Here is a 14,489-nt window from a genome sequence, read left to right as displayed (position 1 = left end):
GATTTGCATCAAAATGTAACTGTTGTGCACGTTTCTCTAACGCTCCAATAAGCCCATTACAACACTTTGCACAAATGAGATTGAATTGCTCACACAGTAACGATTTGCATACGTTCAAAAGAGTTCTCTGATCTTGTTTACTGCTTGCAAAAGGACCAGCCATGCGAAAGAGACTCATCCATTAGCCTCTCTGATCAGACGAAAAGAGTTATTTAAAGGCAGTAAATTCAGGAATGCACGGATGAGATCAGGTCATGAAGGCAAACATGTCTTAACAAGCTAACAGAGCAACACGGGCTCGAAGATGGGAGTCACATTCTGACTCATCAGGTGGGGGGGTCCTAACTGCAGCTCGGTGAGATGATGGGAATGCAGAGTGCAGCGGACCCTCGGTGCAGGGATGTGGTGGGTGGAAGTAGGGGTCAAGATAGTGCTGGACATGGAGAGTGGGTGGTTGGCTCGCAGTACTGCCACATATTTCACTCATACTCGGTTTTGCTGGTAAAGTTGCTAGGCTATTATTAACATTTTAAAAAGAGCAGACAAGAACTATTACACTTTAATAGGGACAGTGCAGACAAAAGTCAGTAAAGTTTTTCCACGTTTTATAGGAAAACTCCTGCTTTTACCAATGGGACAGGCTTGCAGGGACTTTTTGAAGCAGGTAAAATAATGACTTTCATTGAACAATACAGATAAGGCTAATATTATGAAACTGTGTGCTGCACAATTCCCACGCTTGAAGCATTGTAAGTCGCACAAACAAACAGAGCCATACGAATAAAGCGTGTGCAAACTAACACTGATGTGGGACCTGAGAGGCGACTGCCTGGTGAGAAAACGTAGAATACAGGATCGATTCCTTCTGAAATGGATTATGTTTGTGGTCATTTCGTGTGAGGGATATATGACAAACTTGAACCAAACAGCAGATTCCCATACATGCAAGTAGTGAAAATCGATGCACCGGGCCACTATGCTTTCAACGAGATAGTAGGGACTTTTTGTAGCAGGTAAAATAATGACTTTTATTGAACAATACAGATAAGGCTAATATTATGAAACTGTGTGCTGCACAATTCCCACGCTTAAAGCATTCTAAGTCGCACAATATTCAGTATTTTATGGACAACTTGCAGCACCGCTCAGATTCAAACTCCAGTGACCAGGAATTCTTTTGAGAATATTTGCCAAGGATAATTTGGGGTACTTACAGCCATAAATGTGCATTTACAGAGATGAATATGGGGTTGGATACTGTTGCTTTTAGTGCCTTCATTTGTTTTCAATTACACAGAAGGTGCCTTGCAAAATGTAACTCCAGAAATATATGTTTAACACTAGGAATGCTGAGTAGGATGAATATGAGTAGGATAAGCTCTAACCCCTCCCTTTCGCAAATCGACGGTTCTCACTGGGAAGGCCTTATCTTTTAATGCACGTCCCACGTGTTCCACCTCCTGACCGCGTCCTAACAGCTCTTGCCCACCTACCAATTATGTGACTCATCTTTCCCTCCCCGCACAATTAACCCACCACCCCACAGAAATATATGGTCTTAGTTAACTCATTTATAGTGCATCAAGACGTATTCACCAAGAATCGTGTTGGCTCCTGGGAACCCTCGTACTCCTGTAAGCAAAGGTCTTGCATCCAATCTTTCTGCGGCTTTGTAGATTATCTCAACCAGGGTATGTAAACCACCCAAAGATTACTGAAGCGGGTACATTTTGATGAATAACCCTAACGGGGTCGTAGGGAAGAAACCCCCATTATCACCACGCCGTCTCCTATTGATACCCTGACTACGCCTGAAGACTGGCTTAACGCCAGGAGCCACTACCCCAGCCTCGTGTTACCTTAACTTGAGCCCGACCAACCAGCTAGCCCTTCACTCACACTGCACTCCCGCCAGATCTGTGTGGGAATACCCGGATCCCGCCCCTTCGAAGAAGCCGCCCAGTCCGCCGCGGCCTCCCAAGGAGCCGGGCCCGCCGGTGTCCATGCTGCCGAGTGTTTCAGGCACCGGCAGCGGAGAGGTAGGAGACGGCACCGGAGAGGAGTGGACTCGTACGGCGGGAGGCGAGGAAGATGGCTATTGGGGAGGGGCATTGGTCGTGCAGGGGAGAGGGCTGGAAGGAGAGCGAAGGCCAGGCAGACCCAGCTGCGGAGAAGGGGCGACACGAGGAGGGCTGGTTGCAGAGCATGGAGAGGGGACTGGCGGCGGGATTAAAGGGCGTGTGCTTACTGGAACGGAGGGGTCTATCGGTCTATCCCTGTACCGCTCTGCTAGCAGTAGACCTTCTTCCCGCAGCTGCGCATATTGCGGTTCTCTCAAAGGTTCTCTTTGCCGGTGTGACCCCAGTGCGCTATCCCCCCACCGGAGCAGTCTGCTGGAGCCACGCGTACCTCACCGTCGCTGCGTGTTGCTATCACTGGCTTTATTGGGGGTTACAGAAGGTCCCTGGATGCTTCCCTGCTCAGATTTAGCTCGGGGATGTTGGACGTCTTAACGTCGCCATTTTGCCTCCGGGCGCTCTGTCCTCCTCCTTGGTTTATTTTCGTTTTATTCCTTTCTGTGTGTGTACGCGCGTGTGTATGTGTGCGGCGGGGAGGGGGGGATGCGTGTATGTGCGCTCGTGTGTGCGTCTCTGTGTGTGCGCTCGTGTGTGTGTGTGTGTGTGTGTGCGCGCGCATGCGCGTGCGAAAGCAGGGGGAGGTGTGGCTGTGTTTGTTGGAGCTTCCCAGGAGACAGGAGATGTGAGCGCGCGGCCCGCTCCGATCCGATTATGCGCGTGGCCATCTCTTGTCTCCTGGGAAGCTGAGCCGGTGACTATAGGACTCTGACGAGACCCCGCTTTCGCGCGGTAATCGCCACCAGACCTAAAAAGGACAGCCCGAGTAATGTATTTCTAAACACACACAAAAGATTTTTTGGATAAGGTACAGCTTGTTACCCCACCAAATCCGTTACAAGTTTATGGACTGCTTACCCCATTGTCACTTGTCAATTACACATATACTTGCCCAGCCCACTTCATAGAGGTAAGGGGTGAGTTTGGTGTGGGGTATCCGGGCCCTTGTTTGTATTACAGAAAGACATGAGGAAAGAGGTATCCAGGGTGTGATGATAACACGTATTGTCATAACAGAGAGCAGAACATCACCTTAATGGGCTGGTATTAACAAAATTTAACGGTTACGCGAAAAGTTGGTTATGATCCTGAATGTTGTCCGATAGCAAATAGTACTGATGTATTTTTGTAAGTCAATTGATCTGGAATAATATTGTTCTAAAAAACAATGTCTCTAGTGAAGAAGAAGGATCCGAGTACTTTTGAAATGAACAACAGATATGCTCCTGTAGACTATCAAGGTCCACTTTATGCACACCCAGGATTTTATTTTCCGTCTAATGGTACTTATTCAAATGGTTATAATGGTAAAGATGATGTTGCTTTAGCAATGGTACTTCGTCTGGGCGTGCCTTGCAAGTATAGTAAGCCAAATGTAAGGTGGGTTAAAAGAACCTTAACTGCAGAGTTTTGTGATGGAGTAACACATTTGGAAAGCAAAACCCACAAGATGATGAACGGAATGTTGCACATTGGTAAAACATTCACCCCCCAGTCACAGATCTGGGTTTAATCCATTGTTATTTTGCTCACCATGCCACCCCAGTTCAGACATGGCTATAAGCAAATCAGTCTTGACCCTGTGCCTCATGGGAACAGTCCAGTCCGGACTACCAAGCCATGTTTTCCCTGGACCAGCATCAAGCATCCTAGGACCTGTTTCTGGTTATCAGCCGTCATCAGCCAGGATATCTTGACTCCAGTGGAGTAGTGAGCACGGGACCCACGTCTGGGCATACCCTTCCCACATAGGGCGAACAGCAAAACACACAAGAGGATGGACGGGATGTTGCACATTGGCAAAACATTCACCCACTGTCACAGATCTGGGTTTAATCTATCGTTATTTAGCTCACCAAGCCACCCCGGTTCAGACATGGCCATATGCAAATCAGTCTTGACCCTGTGCCTCATGGGAACAGTCCAGCCCGGACTGCCAAGCCATGTCTTCCCTGGACCGGCATCAAGCATCCTAGGACCTGTTTCTGGATATCAGCCAGGATAGCTTGACTCCAGTGGCGTAGTGAGCACGGGACTAACGTCTGGGCATACCCTTACCACATAGGGCAAACAGCAAAACACACAAGATGATGGACGGAATGTTGCACATGGGCAAAACATTCACCCCCAGTCACAGATCTGGGTTTAATCCATCGTTATTTTGTTCACCGCACCACCCCAGTTCAGACATGGCCATATGCAAATCAGTCTTGACCCTGTGCCTCATGGGAACAGTCCAGCCCGAACTGCCAAGCCATGTCTACCCTGGACCGGAATCAAGCATCCTAGGACCGGTTTCTGGCTATCAGCCATCATCAGCCAGGATAGCTTGACTCCAGAGGTGTAGTGAGCACGGACCCACGTCTAGGCATACCCTTCCCACATAGGGTGAACAGAAAAACACACAAGATGATGGACTGAAGTCAACAATTACAGTAATGAGATCATATTTGGGTATATAGTTTCCTGCATTATTATCTTTGGTGGTACAGCAATGGCCAGGGGTGAAAGAGCAAGGGAATATTTTGGATGTAAGCTGTAGATATTGTCTAACTCTACAATAGCAGCTTCACGTGACATCACCACCCAATTGGAAAGTATGCGGATACATTCCGAGCAGACTAGATATGCTGGTGATTTCATTCTAGCTAAGAGTGGTGGTGTGTGCACTGTAGTAGGACGCCAGTGTGTATACGGGATCACTAATATGGAAAAGAACATTACCCAACACATTTTAGAGATCCTAGAAAATGTTAAAGGAATGGAGAGTGGGAACTGGAGTTGGTCACTTCTGGTAGCTGGAGTTGGATTCTTGAGAATGTGATTGACTTCATTGCGATTTTGCTTTCATGTGTCCTGGTCCTGTGTCTCCTCTTATGTTGCTCTTATTGCACCACCCTGCTCACCCCTAAGAGAATATTGATTCATGATACTAATGCAACAATTATGATTCAAAAGGAAGTAGAAGACCTCATGCAAATAGAAGAGGGTGTTTTTGAGACTTCTTTCCTCCTTACTGCCTCCCTTCCTGAAGCTATGGAGTGCTCCTAAAACAATGTATTCATGATTTATTGAATTATATGTCTTTTTGCTATTATACAAAATGTTTAGCTCATGCTAAAAGGAGGGTCTGTTAGAATAGGAAAATATGCTTTAGCATTGTTTTACGTAAGTTAGCATTTGCAGCGCCATTTTGTGTAAGGGCGTCATTTTGTATCATGATCAAAACGAATCCTTTTTCCATTTTCGAGAAACAGCCTTTTCTAGGTTATGTTTCTTCACAGCGGAGTTTTGCTACACTAATGAATGCACTGTTCTCATTAGCGCATACCTTTCCTTTAGACGTAGGCCTTCTCCCACTTGTCCAGTGGTGGGTACAGGCAGAGTGACCTTGATTAGTAGACAATGTGTGCCCGGCCTCAGAATCGAAAGGTACTCTTTTGTGATTTACTGTCCAGCTGCATCTCCTTGGAAAATTACATGGTGGTTGTGCTTTCATTGGTTTCGAAGTGTACATAATGTATTGTTATGCTTGCTGATGTCAGTCCCTTTGCAGCCCTCCTAGCGACTGGGCAGACAGGGCTCCGCTCTGAGTGTACTTTAAATAAACTGTTATTGGTTTTAATTCTCGTCGGAGCCACAGAAACCGAACCCCTGTGCACAGTGTCAACTTGCAGTTGCAAAGGCTTGTTGGCTCGCTTCCACCAAGGTCTTCGGGCTCCAAGAAGCCTCAACCTAAACTAAAAGTCTCGATTGACCAAGATCTTCGTCCTCACCGCATCACTTGCACCGTGGGCCTGCATATTTGGTGAGCTGCTCGAGGTCCTCTCGTCACTCCAGTGCCTCCGGCCTGTGGGTCCTCTTGAGGGTCATCTTTTGAATTCCATGGGCTCCCCTGATTGCTCGGGCCTGCCCTGATTCCCCTGCTTGTGGTGAGTCTCCTGGACCTTGCTGATCTCGACATTGTACCTTCTTCGACTTCTACGATGGCTGCAGTTGCCAAGACTTGTTGGTGCTCCTGACGGCCACGACCCCTCAACTCTCGACATCCGACGTGGGACAGCCCATATCCGGCTCCTGGTCATCTTGGTCTACGCAGCTGCAGTTTCAAGGTCACAGTCCGCTTCCCTGCAAAATCCGGCATCATTGGGCATTCATCTTCCGTGCCTCTTGGTCACTCCTGAGTGGCATATACTCTGTCCCCTCTGCTTTCAGGTACTTCTCTTCCTGAATCCACCTTTAGGTTCCACTGGACACTTTCACCTTTTCCAGCAGCGGCATCTTCCTGAAGTCCTCCACTGGGACGACAGCAGTTTCTGACGCCACTTCACACCTATGCAACTGGCTTCCCTGGTGTAGGTATCCTGGTTCCTAGGGTATCCACCGTGTGGCTCTGCAACCTTCTGTCTTCCACTGGGTTTCTTCAGGGCCCCGGGGAAGGATCCTTCTACTTTAAAATTGCAACCGTGACTTACCCATTGACTTGCATTGATCCAGCGGTCGTGTTCCCACTCTGCACACGGCCTCTGTGGGGCTCCTGGTTACTTACCTTGGGCGGTTCCTTGGGTCCGCCGACGACCGAGGAAGATCTGAGTAAACTCCGAGACCCCACATGTACAGATGGATGCAGTGTAAAGAACGGGGTCAGATTCACCAAGCTGAAAAAAGTAATATCCCTATTCCTGGTTCAAGAACTAGCGGCAGACCACTAGCCATATAAAGGAATGATTCCTTCATCTATGCAAATAACAAGACACCGCAACTACTGAGACCACATCTTACCGATTCATTTTGTACTACTGAGGGCATCATCAGCCATTTCAAGTTTTTAATTGACTCCCTGGAGAACACATAATCGTCTCTGAACAGGTTGAAGTAATTCGAACCCTGTCTCACAATGAAAAGTGGTGTTTTTTTACAAGTATTCAGTCCGAAAATCTAGCAACTGAGCACGCAAGGAACCCTTATTGGCCCATTCTTTCTTGTCCCCTGATATCTTTGACCCACAAGAGAAAAAAAGGTCCTGAGGAAGGTGGTTATCCACCGAAACGCGCGTCGACCAATCATGTGCGGGGGTCTTAAGTTCTTCTGAGACCCTAAAACCTGACAACCTGTGAACTTGTCAATCCATACGTAGTTTCTCTCCCCTTTTTCCCCTTTTGGTAGTGTAATTGTGGTATGCATGTGTGTATGTTTGCAAATTGAGTTGTGTATTTAAATATCAGGTGGCCATCTTAAAAATCAATCAATTTCTTTTGTGTATAAATAATTCCTTTTTTGTATTTCTGGTGTGTTATCAATAATGTGTGTCTTAATAACCAAAAATTTTTTTTGAATATTTTGAGTCTGTAAAATGTATTTATGATGAATTATGTAATTTGTATATGAGAAATTGAAATGAAAAAAACTTAAGCAAATGAAAATAAAAACTATGACAAAATAAACATGTTTATAAAAGTCTTTCACCTTTCTCAAAATTATCTGATGTATATTGCCTATAGATATATATGACCACTGAAGGAACAACTTTCTAGAACAAATTTCCCTGGTGTAGGTATCCTGGTTCCTAGGGTATCCACTGTGTGGCTCTGCAACCTTCTGTCTTCCACTGGGTTTCTTCAGGGCCCCGGGATAGGATCCTTCTACTTTAAAATTGCAACCGTGACTTACCCATTGACTTGCATTGATCCAGCGGTCGTGTTCCCACTCTGCACACGGCCTCTGTGGGGCTCCTGGTTACTTACCTTGGGCGGTTCCTTGGGTCCTCTGCACTTCTACATCTTCTGGGTATAGTCTTGACTCGAGTCGTGGTTCGCATACCACTATTTTAGTACATGATTTCGTCTCCCCCTGTGGACCACTGTGTATTTTGTGCTACTTACCTGTTTCGGTTGAAAAGTATTGTATGCATTATGTATATCTCCGGCTAGGAGATACCTATATGTGTTAGTGAGTGTCTTATAATAAATACATATTTTTATAAATACACTGTGTGGTTCTTTTTCACTTAATCTATACCTACAAGATTTTGTTCTGGTAAAACAAGCTGCTTTACACTCCTTCTGGGCTAAGCCTGAAGGCTGCTCTCCACATCTACCACTTAGAAAGCTTTCTAAGGTTGTCTTAGACCATTAAAATCACCATAAGGGTTATCTGGGTTGGTGCAAGGTGCCCACTAACATATGTGTACACCATATACCAATCCAGCTTCTCACAGTCGTGAAGGAAGTTTGAAACCCCTTGAGGGCCAGGTGAACCACACAGAGTTCCAGGGGGTTGATCTAGTATGTCTGTTTTTAAAGGACTAAGTTCTTTGTATTTGCAGTTGATCAATGTGGGCTTCCCACTGCAGCAGAAAGGCACCCGTCACTATGGTCTGTGTTGTGTCCTGCTGGTGAAAAGGCATTCCCCTCAGCAGAATTTTCAGTGAACACCACCACTGGAGGGATTCCACAGCATGAGTGGAAAGGCTGACCGCCCAGTTCCCTGAGGACTGGTTTCACTGATCCTCAAAGCACACCTGGAAAGGGTCGCATGTCAAGGTGAGCACAAGGAGTTCAACATATGCAGGAGGCCATCGAGCCAAGGAGAGAGGGGACTATGCGGACCATTAGACGGGCCATCCTCTGGAGGCTGTGGCATTTCTGGAGAATAGATAAACGCCGTTCCTCTGAACGAGATACATTTTCCTGCGATGGTGGCACCTAAGTAATGCAATGTCTGGACTGGTGTTGACATGGACTTTTGAAAGTTGATGTGAAAACCCAGGCGATGGAGCAGATCACAAGTTCACTGGGAATACTCTTGGGCTTCTGTGGAAGTGAAAGCCTTGATAAGCAAGTTGGCCAGATAGGGATAGGCAAAGATTCTGTGTTTTCGTAGATGCGCTGCCACCATAGCCATGCATTTGGAAAAAATCCTGGGTGCCGATTTGAGGCCGAATGAAAGAACCGAGTATGGGTAGTGGTTCTGCCCCATGACAAATCTGAGGAATTTCCGATGTGACTTTGACATGGGAATGTGGAAATAAGCATTGTGAAGGACTAGTGAACAAAACCAGTCCCTCAGTGAAGTTGAGGGTAAATTTGATCTAACACCAACATCCTAAACTTTTCCTATCAGATCCAGTTGTTTGCGATTCGGAAGTCAAGAATCGGCCTGAACTCTTGTCTACCCTTTTTTGGCACAAGGAAGTACCTGGAGTAATTTCCTTGGCCTTGGTTTCGTAGGGCTGATTCCACCGCCTTCTTTTGGCATAGCGTGTTTACTTCCTTTTGTAGAAGCTCGAGGCGAGACGTGGATGACCTTGGTGGAATGGATTGTGGTGGGGCAGTAAATCGGAGACAATAGCCATGTTTGACAGTATTCAAGACCCAGGCATCGGTTGTAATTCTTTGCCACTCTGCCAGGTCATTTGCAATGCTTTCCCCTACCGGAGTGGTTAACAGAAAAGGAGGAAGAGAGGATTTAAGGTTTTGATGCCGTGGGTTGTCCGCCTCCCGATGTTAGCTGGTTGAGAAGTACGTCCCCTCTGTTGCTTGAGTTGTGACTGGTAGGGCCATTGATACTGGTGTGATCTTCCGGACTGTCACTGAGGGGTTTGGGCCCTCTGTGACGAGAAATGACAGTGGTAGGGTGGGAATGGCCGTTGCTGGTCTTGGTTTCTCTAAACCAACAGCTTTCAGAGTATCCATCTCAGTCTTCATTCTCATCATTTCATCATCAGCGTGTGAGCCGAAGAGAGTGGAGCCTGAAAAGGGTAAATTCTGAAGTTGGCAGCTAAGCGTCAGGCTTGAGAGAGAGGTAAGTCGAAGCCATGCATGTCTCCGTAGGGAGACTCCTTGATAGTAACTATGGGCGGCTAAAATCGAAGAATCCGCTGCTGCGCTGATGATCTGGTTGGAGACCATCGCTCCCTCCAGGACGATTTCTAGAAAACTCCCCCGGTGGTCTTTTGGGAGGTGATCCGCAAAGTGGAGGATGGAATCCCACAAGGCGCGTTCTTACCTTCCTAGGAGGGCTGTGGCGCTGGCTGCTTTAATGGACGTAGCTGCTGTATTGCATACCTTGCGTCCAGGCAAGTCCAATCTTTTACTTTCCTTATCAGGGGGAGAAGTAGAAGATGGTCATGTGGCATGGATTTTTGGCGGCTAATAACACCACTGAATTAGGTGGAGGGTTGGCACGTAAAAACAGTGCATCTTGCTCCGGTGGACAATATTTCTTCTGGAGCCTGGAGGGTGATGAATTTTGCTACGCCTCAAACCAGAAGCTCCTGAAAGGTGTTGATGTCATCATCAATCGGTGAGGATCGAGGTTGAGGAGAGTCTGACCAGGTCGGAGAGTATCCTCTGGTGGAAGAGGATGTATCCCCTTGGCAATGACAGTATGAATGTGATCTTGAACTGCGATTAGATCGGTGATGCGAGCTTGAATGGTGTGATGCAGTAGAGGAACTTAAGTGCCAATAGTGAGATCGAAGGTGTTTTTTCTGCCTTAGCGTCAAAGAGAGATGGAATTTTAACTAGGAGAAAAGCCTTTTTCCTATCGGGAAAAAACCACACTCAACATAGAGAGACAAAAGATGTTGAGTGAAGCAAAAAAGACTGTATTTTAAAGTTCTATACTGAAGAAAAAACCTACAAACGTCAAGTTCAACTCCAAGTGTCCTGTCAGAAAGAGCCAGAAAAAAGAACTGAGGTAACTGCCACTGGCTGAGCATGATGGGATATTGGAGGTCGCTCTGCTCTTAAAGACACAGCCTCCTTTTTTCTTCTTCATCTCGGTTTCTCACATAGCTAAATGGTTTGTGAAGGTTCTATTCCTGCACCCTTACAAAATTATTCAGGTAGTGTGCGCATATTTCACTGCAATCTGTTCTTTTGCCACTCCAAGTTGAAGAATTCTGGCCACTGTAGCCTTGTCCTTGGCGGCATTATGACTTTCTTAAGTGACTTTTCAAGGCCTTCCCGAAGAATGATGAACTTCAGCACTTGAGAAGTTATGTTGGATAAAGTGCTCCGGGGTCCACGCAGATGGGCAGGACAATTCAACGCTTATGACTATACATGGAAATCCCCTACGAGAGAACTGCTGGTTTCGCTGTAACCAGAGACCAGTGGCAACTGGTTTTGGGCTGGATTTTGAGGGAGATCGATCCCTGTGGCCTAAGTCACCCCGCTGTGGCCATGGACTGAGAAGTAGCCCCAGGAGACTCTTCCTCCCTTCGTTACTGGAACAGCATTCTCAGCATCATGTATTTCATGCATAAGGACCATGCTATTATAGTCAATGGTGGTTCAACCACAGAGACAGAACTTGATTGGAGACTGGTTGACTGCAAGGTAATTGCCCAACTAAGCCTCTTTGGCCCTGTGACTCGCTCCGCGACAGAGTTAGTTTACAACTTTATAAAAGTTTTGAAAAGGTTGCACATTTTTACCACTAGTGTGATCCATTACAATGATTAATCGCCTTGAATGAAAAGCAGTGATTTATTGTTCCTTTGAAACCCTCCAGTAGATTTTTGTCACTATGGTGTCTTTTTTAAGTTAAAAATACAACTTTTGTTATAAATTGGTGTTAAGATTTTTATTGAGTCCTGTTTCTTACTTATTCAACTGTTTTGGTACTTAATAACGCTTTACACTTATTCCTTTGATGAAGCCTGACTGCTCAGAGGCACAGCTACCAAAGGTTGAGGTAAGGTTTTTCGAACGAATATGACTGGACCCAGTACATGTAGGTAGTGAGTTTGCTACATGGTGAGTTCTCACAAATGCACCATTTGCTTAACTGTTTTCCTCACAAATAAGACAGGCTAAAGACAGTATGTTTGGGAAAAGACACTTGTCTCAGGGAAATTTCATGGAAGCCTAACCATCTCACTGCCTTCTAAGTGGGCAGAAACTGGGTCCAAAGGCATACAATACCATTTTATCACTATGGTTGGCACTAAGCCATCAGACAGCCAAAGCTTTACCTTCGCAAACCATCAGTCTCTGAACCAAATTACCTCATCAGCGCTGCTCCCAGGTCTCCTCAGACAGTCCCCAAACTTTTCCTGGGATGTTCCCCTCCGAAAACTGAAATATACGAAGGCTGCATAACTCCAAGCAGGGTCAGAGGGCATAAACACATCTCTTGTAGAAAGGGAACTACAAAAGAAAATAATTTTTATTAGCATGAGGACAGAATGAATAATAAAAGACAGAATGAGTTAAATTAAAAAAAGAAAAACAGGTTTATTTTAGTGCAAAAATCTTGGCAATAATAGAATGACCCCCATCCACTCAAATAAATAAAAATTGTAGCCTCTCACACCACCTCCCACCCCAGTAACCTCAACTCTGCAATTCCAATATTGAAACATATCCAACAATAACGTTATGGCTGATGTTTGGTTATCAATGATGGAGAGTATTGATGATAGGTAAGAGTCAGCTGGTCTTAAAGTGCCAGAATGCGGGAAAGAATACAGTGTGGACTGATGCTGACATTGCAGCCTGGCAGATGTACAGCACTGGAATGCCCCTAGCTAAAGCCATAGAGGTGACTTTGGGATCGGGTGGGATGAGTCTGAGTGCCCTCCACAGGCTCCTTGTTGGCAAAGGCATAGCACAACTCAATACAGAGGATTATCCAACTTGGAAGAGATTGCTTTTGGACAGCAATACCCCTTTTAGCACCTTCAAATCTATTGAAGAGTTGGTCATTCACCATTGTGAGACACATCATCTTACCTCCATCTGGAGATAAAAGTACTCCCTAGGGTGTTGAAAAGGTGCCGCACACAGTTGGGCTAAACTGGAAGTAAGTAGGAAAGATGCTTTTAAACAGGAACCCCCGGCTCCTGCATCCTCATACGGGGGAAACCGAGGACGAGGGTAGGTGCAACAACCTGATCGCACTCAGAAAACGTGAGCACTAGATACCTGGTGCTATTACAACCTATGTGATCCTCCGGTTTGAATCCTTCTTATTTATCTTAACTACTTCCATTATAGCACAACTGAGTGTGGCACCTCTGCCACACCCTAGGGAGTACTTTTATCACCATTTGGAGGTAGTATTATGTGTCTCATGATGTAGAAGAGAGTAACGGAAACACAACCACCCTCCTGTTTTTAACACTGTGACCACTTATGAGATAGCAGCACGCATTGTGGTGATCTCTCTTGTGTGTATAAAACAGTTGACTGCTATACTGGCAATCTTCACTATTTGCACCGTGGCATGAAGCTTGTGCCACTTACACAATGAAAATTCCTTTTCTCATGCTGCATGCCATGTATTATTGTGATCGGCAACAATTTTGTTGTACGGGTGTACCAGCCTCTGATTCTTTATGCTGGGAACTTCACTGAAAGAAATTCTAAATGCAAGCTATTCTCATAGATTGGCTCTTCACCTTATCTATTTTTATGTTGTGTATGTCTTGCATATGTCTTTATGTGTCTGGACGCCACTCCAGAACCAGACGAACATTTTGGTCCACATCCTGGTCAATAAGACGCTCTTATGCCAGGAACATGATATTTCTGTTTCCTTTTTCTCTCCTGCCGTGTTGGAAAGCCAACATCAAAAATTAGATACCACTCAAAGGATCCCACTTGTGACACATTTGTGGGGTAGGAAGATTCACTCATTATTCCTGTCCAGATGAAGCGCCACAAATCCTCCTAACAACGAGGGGCGCGAAACATGTTGACTGACTAGAGTTGGACCCTAAAGAGGGAACTCACATCAGACTACCAGGGTACTTTATGACCCCATTGGTAGCATTTACCTATAAAGGTTTTTAATCTGACAGGGCGGTCCAGTTATTAAAAGCAGTTGGTGACCTCCCTGACCAGTTTTAACCTACACCATCACACATGAGATACCACCCCAACTAGACTCTATCTTGCATTCATCATACATATGGCATAACAATAAAATATCTCTGCCAAAGTGACCCTTCGGGGGACCTGTGGGGAATTGCAGTGCCGGTCCAACAAGGAGCAATTGCCCTATGATGAAGCATGACATCCCTTTGGGATGTGGGAGGGCAACATGAAACAGTCCTGTTGACTGCCACCGTGTATATGCTTGAGTCCTGCACAATCTGTCGATATCTCCTCTTTCTCTTTAGGAACAGTAGCCTTTTTTTTTGTTTGTGACATAAACCAAGGAGAACAGGCACTGGACCTCTCATCCAGGTCCTAGTTCCCCACCTCCTCTCTCTAGGAAATCCTTTGATACACCAAATTTGCTACAACAAGTGGAGGCGCGATTTGAAGCCTAGGGGCAGGGGTCTAGGGTGATGTGGAGGGACAGAACAGGTGGAGACCCAGCTGGGTCAGTCAGTGCCTC

The 14,489-nt window shown here is 45.9% G+C and overlaps 1 protein-coding gene across 1 annotated transcript in view; it reads right to left on the bottom strand.

Annotated features, from left to right (window-relative positions):
• FANCA (FA complementation group A) overlaps nt 1-14,489 on the bottom strand; it is an 850,506-nt gene that overhangs the window by 97,235 nt on the left and 738,782 nt on the right. Inside the window, exon 37 of the mRNA XM_086945786.1 lies at nt 12,151-12,292. Within this exon, the coding sequence (XP_086801912.1) occupies nt 12,151-12,292 (142 nt within the window). The remainder of the gene's footprint in view (nt 1-12,150; nt 12,293-14,489) is intronic.

The sequence above is a fragment of the Lissotriton vulgaris genome, chromosome 12, assembly GCF_964263255.1.
Source record: "Lissotriton vulgaris chromosome 12, aLisVul1.2, whole genome shotgun sequence".
NCBI lineage: Eukaryota > Metazoa > Chordata > Amphibia > Caudata > Salamandridae > Lissotriton > Lissotriton vulgaris.
Note: the sequence above shows the minus strand (reverse complement) of the source record. Positions and strands in the feature narration are given on the sequence as shown.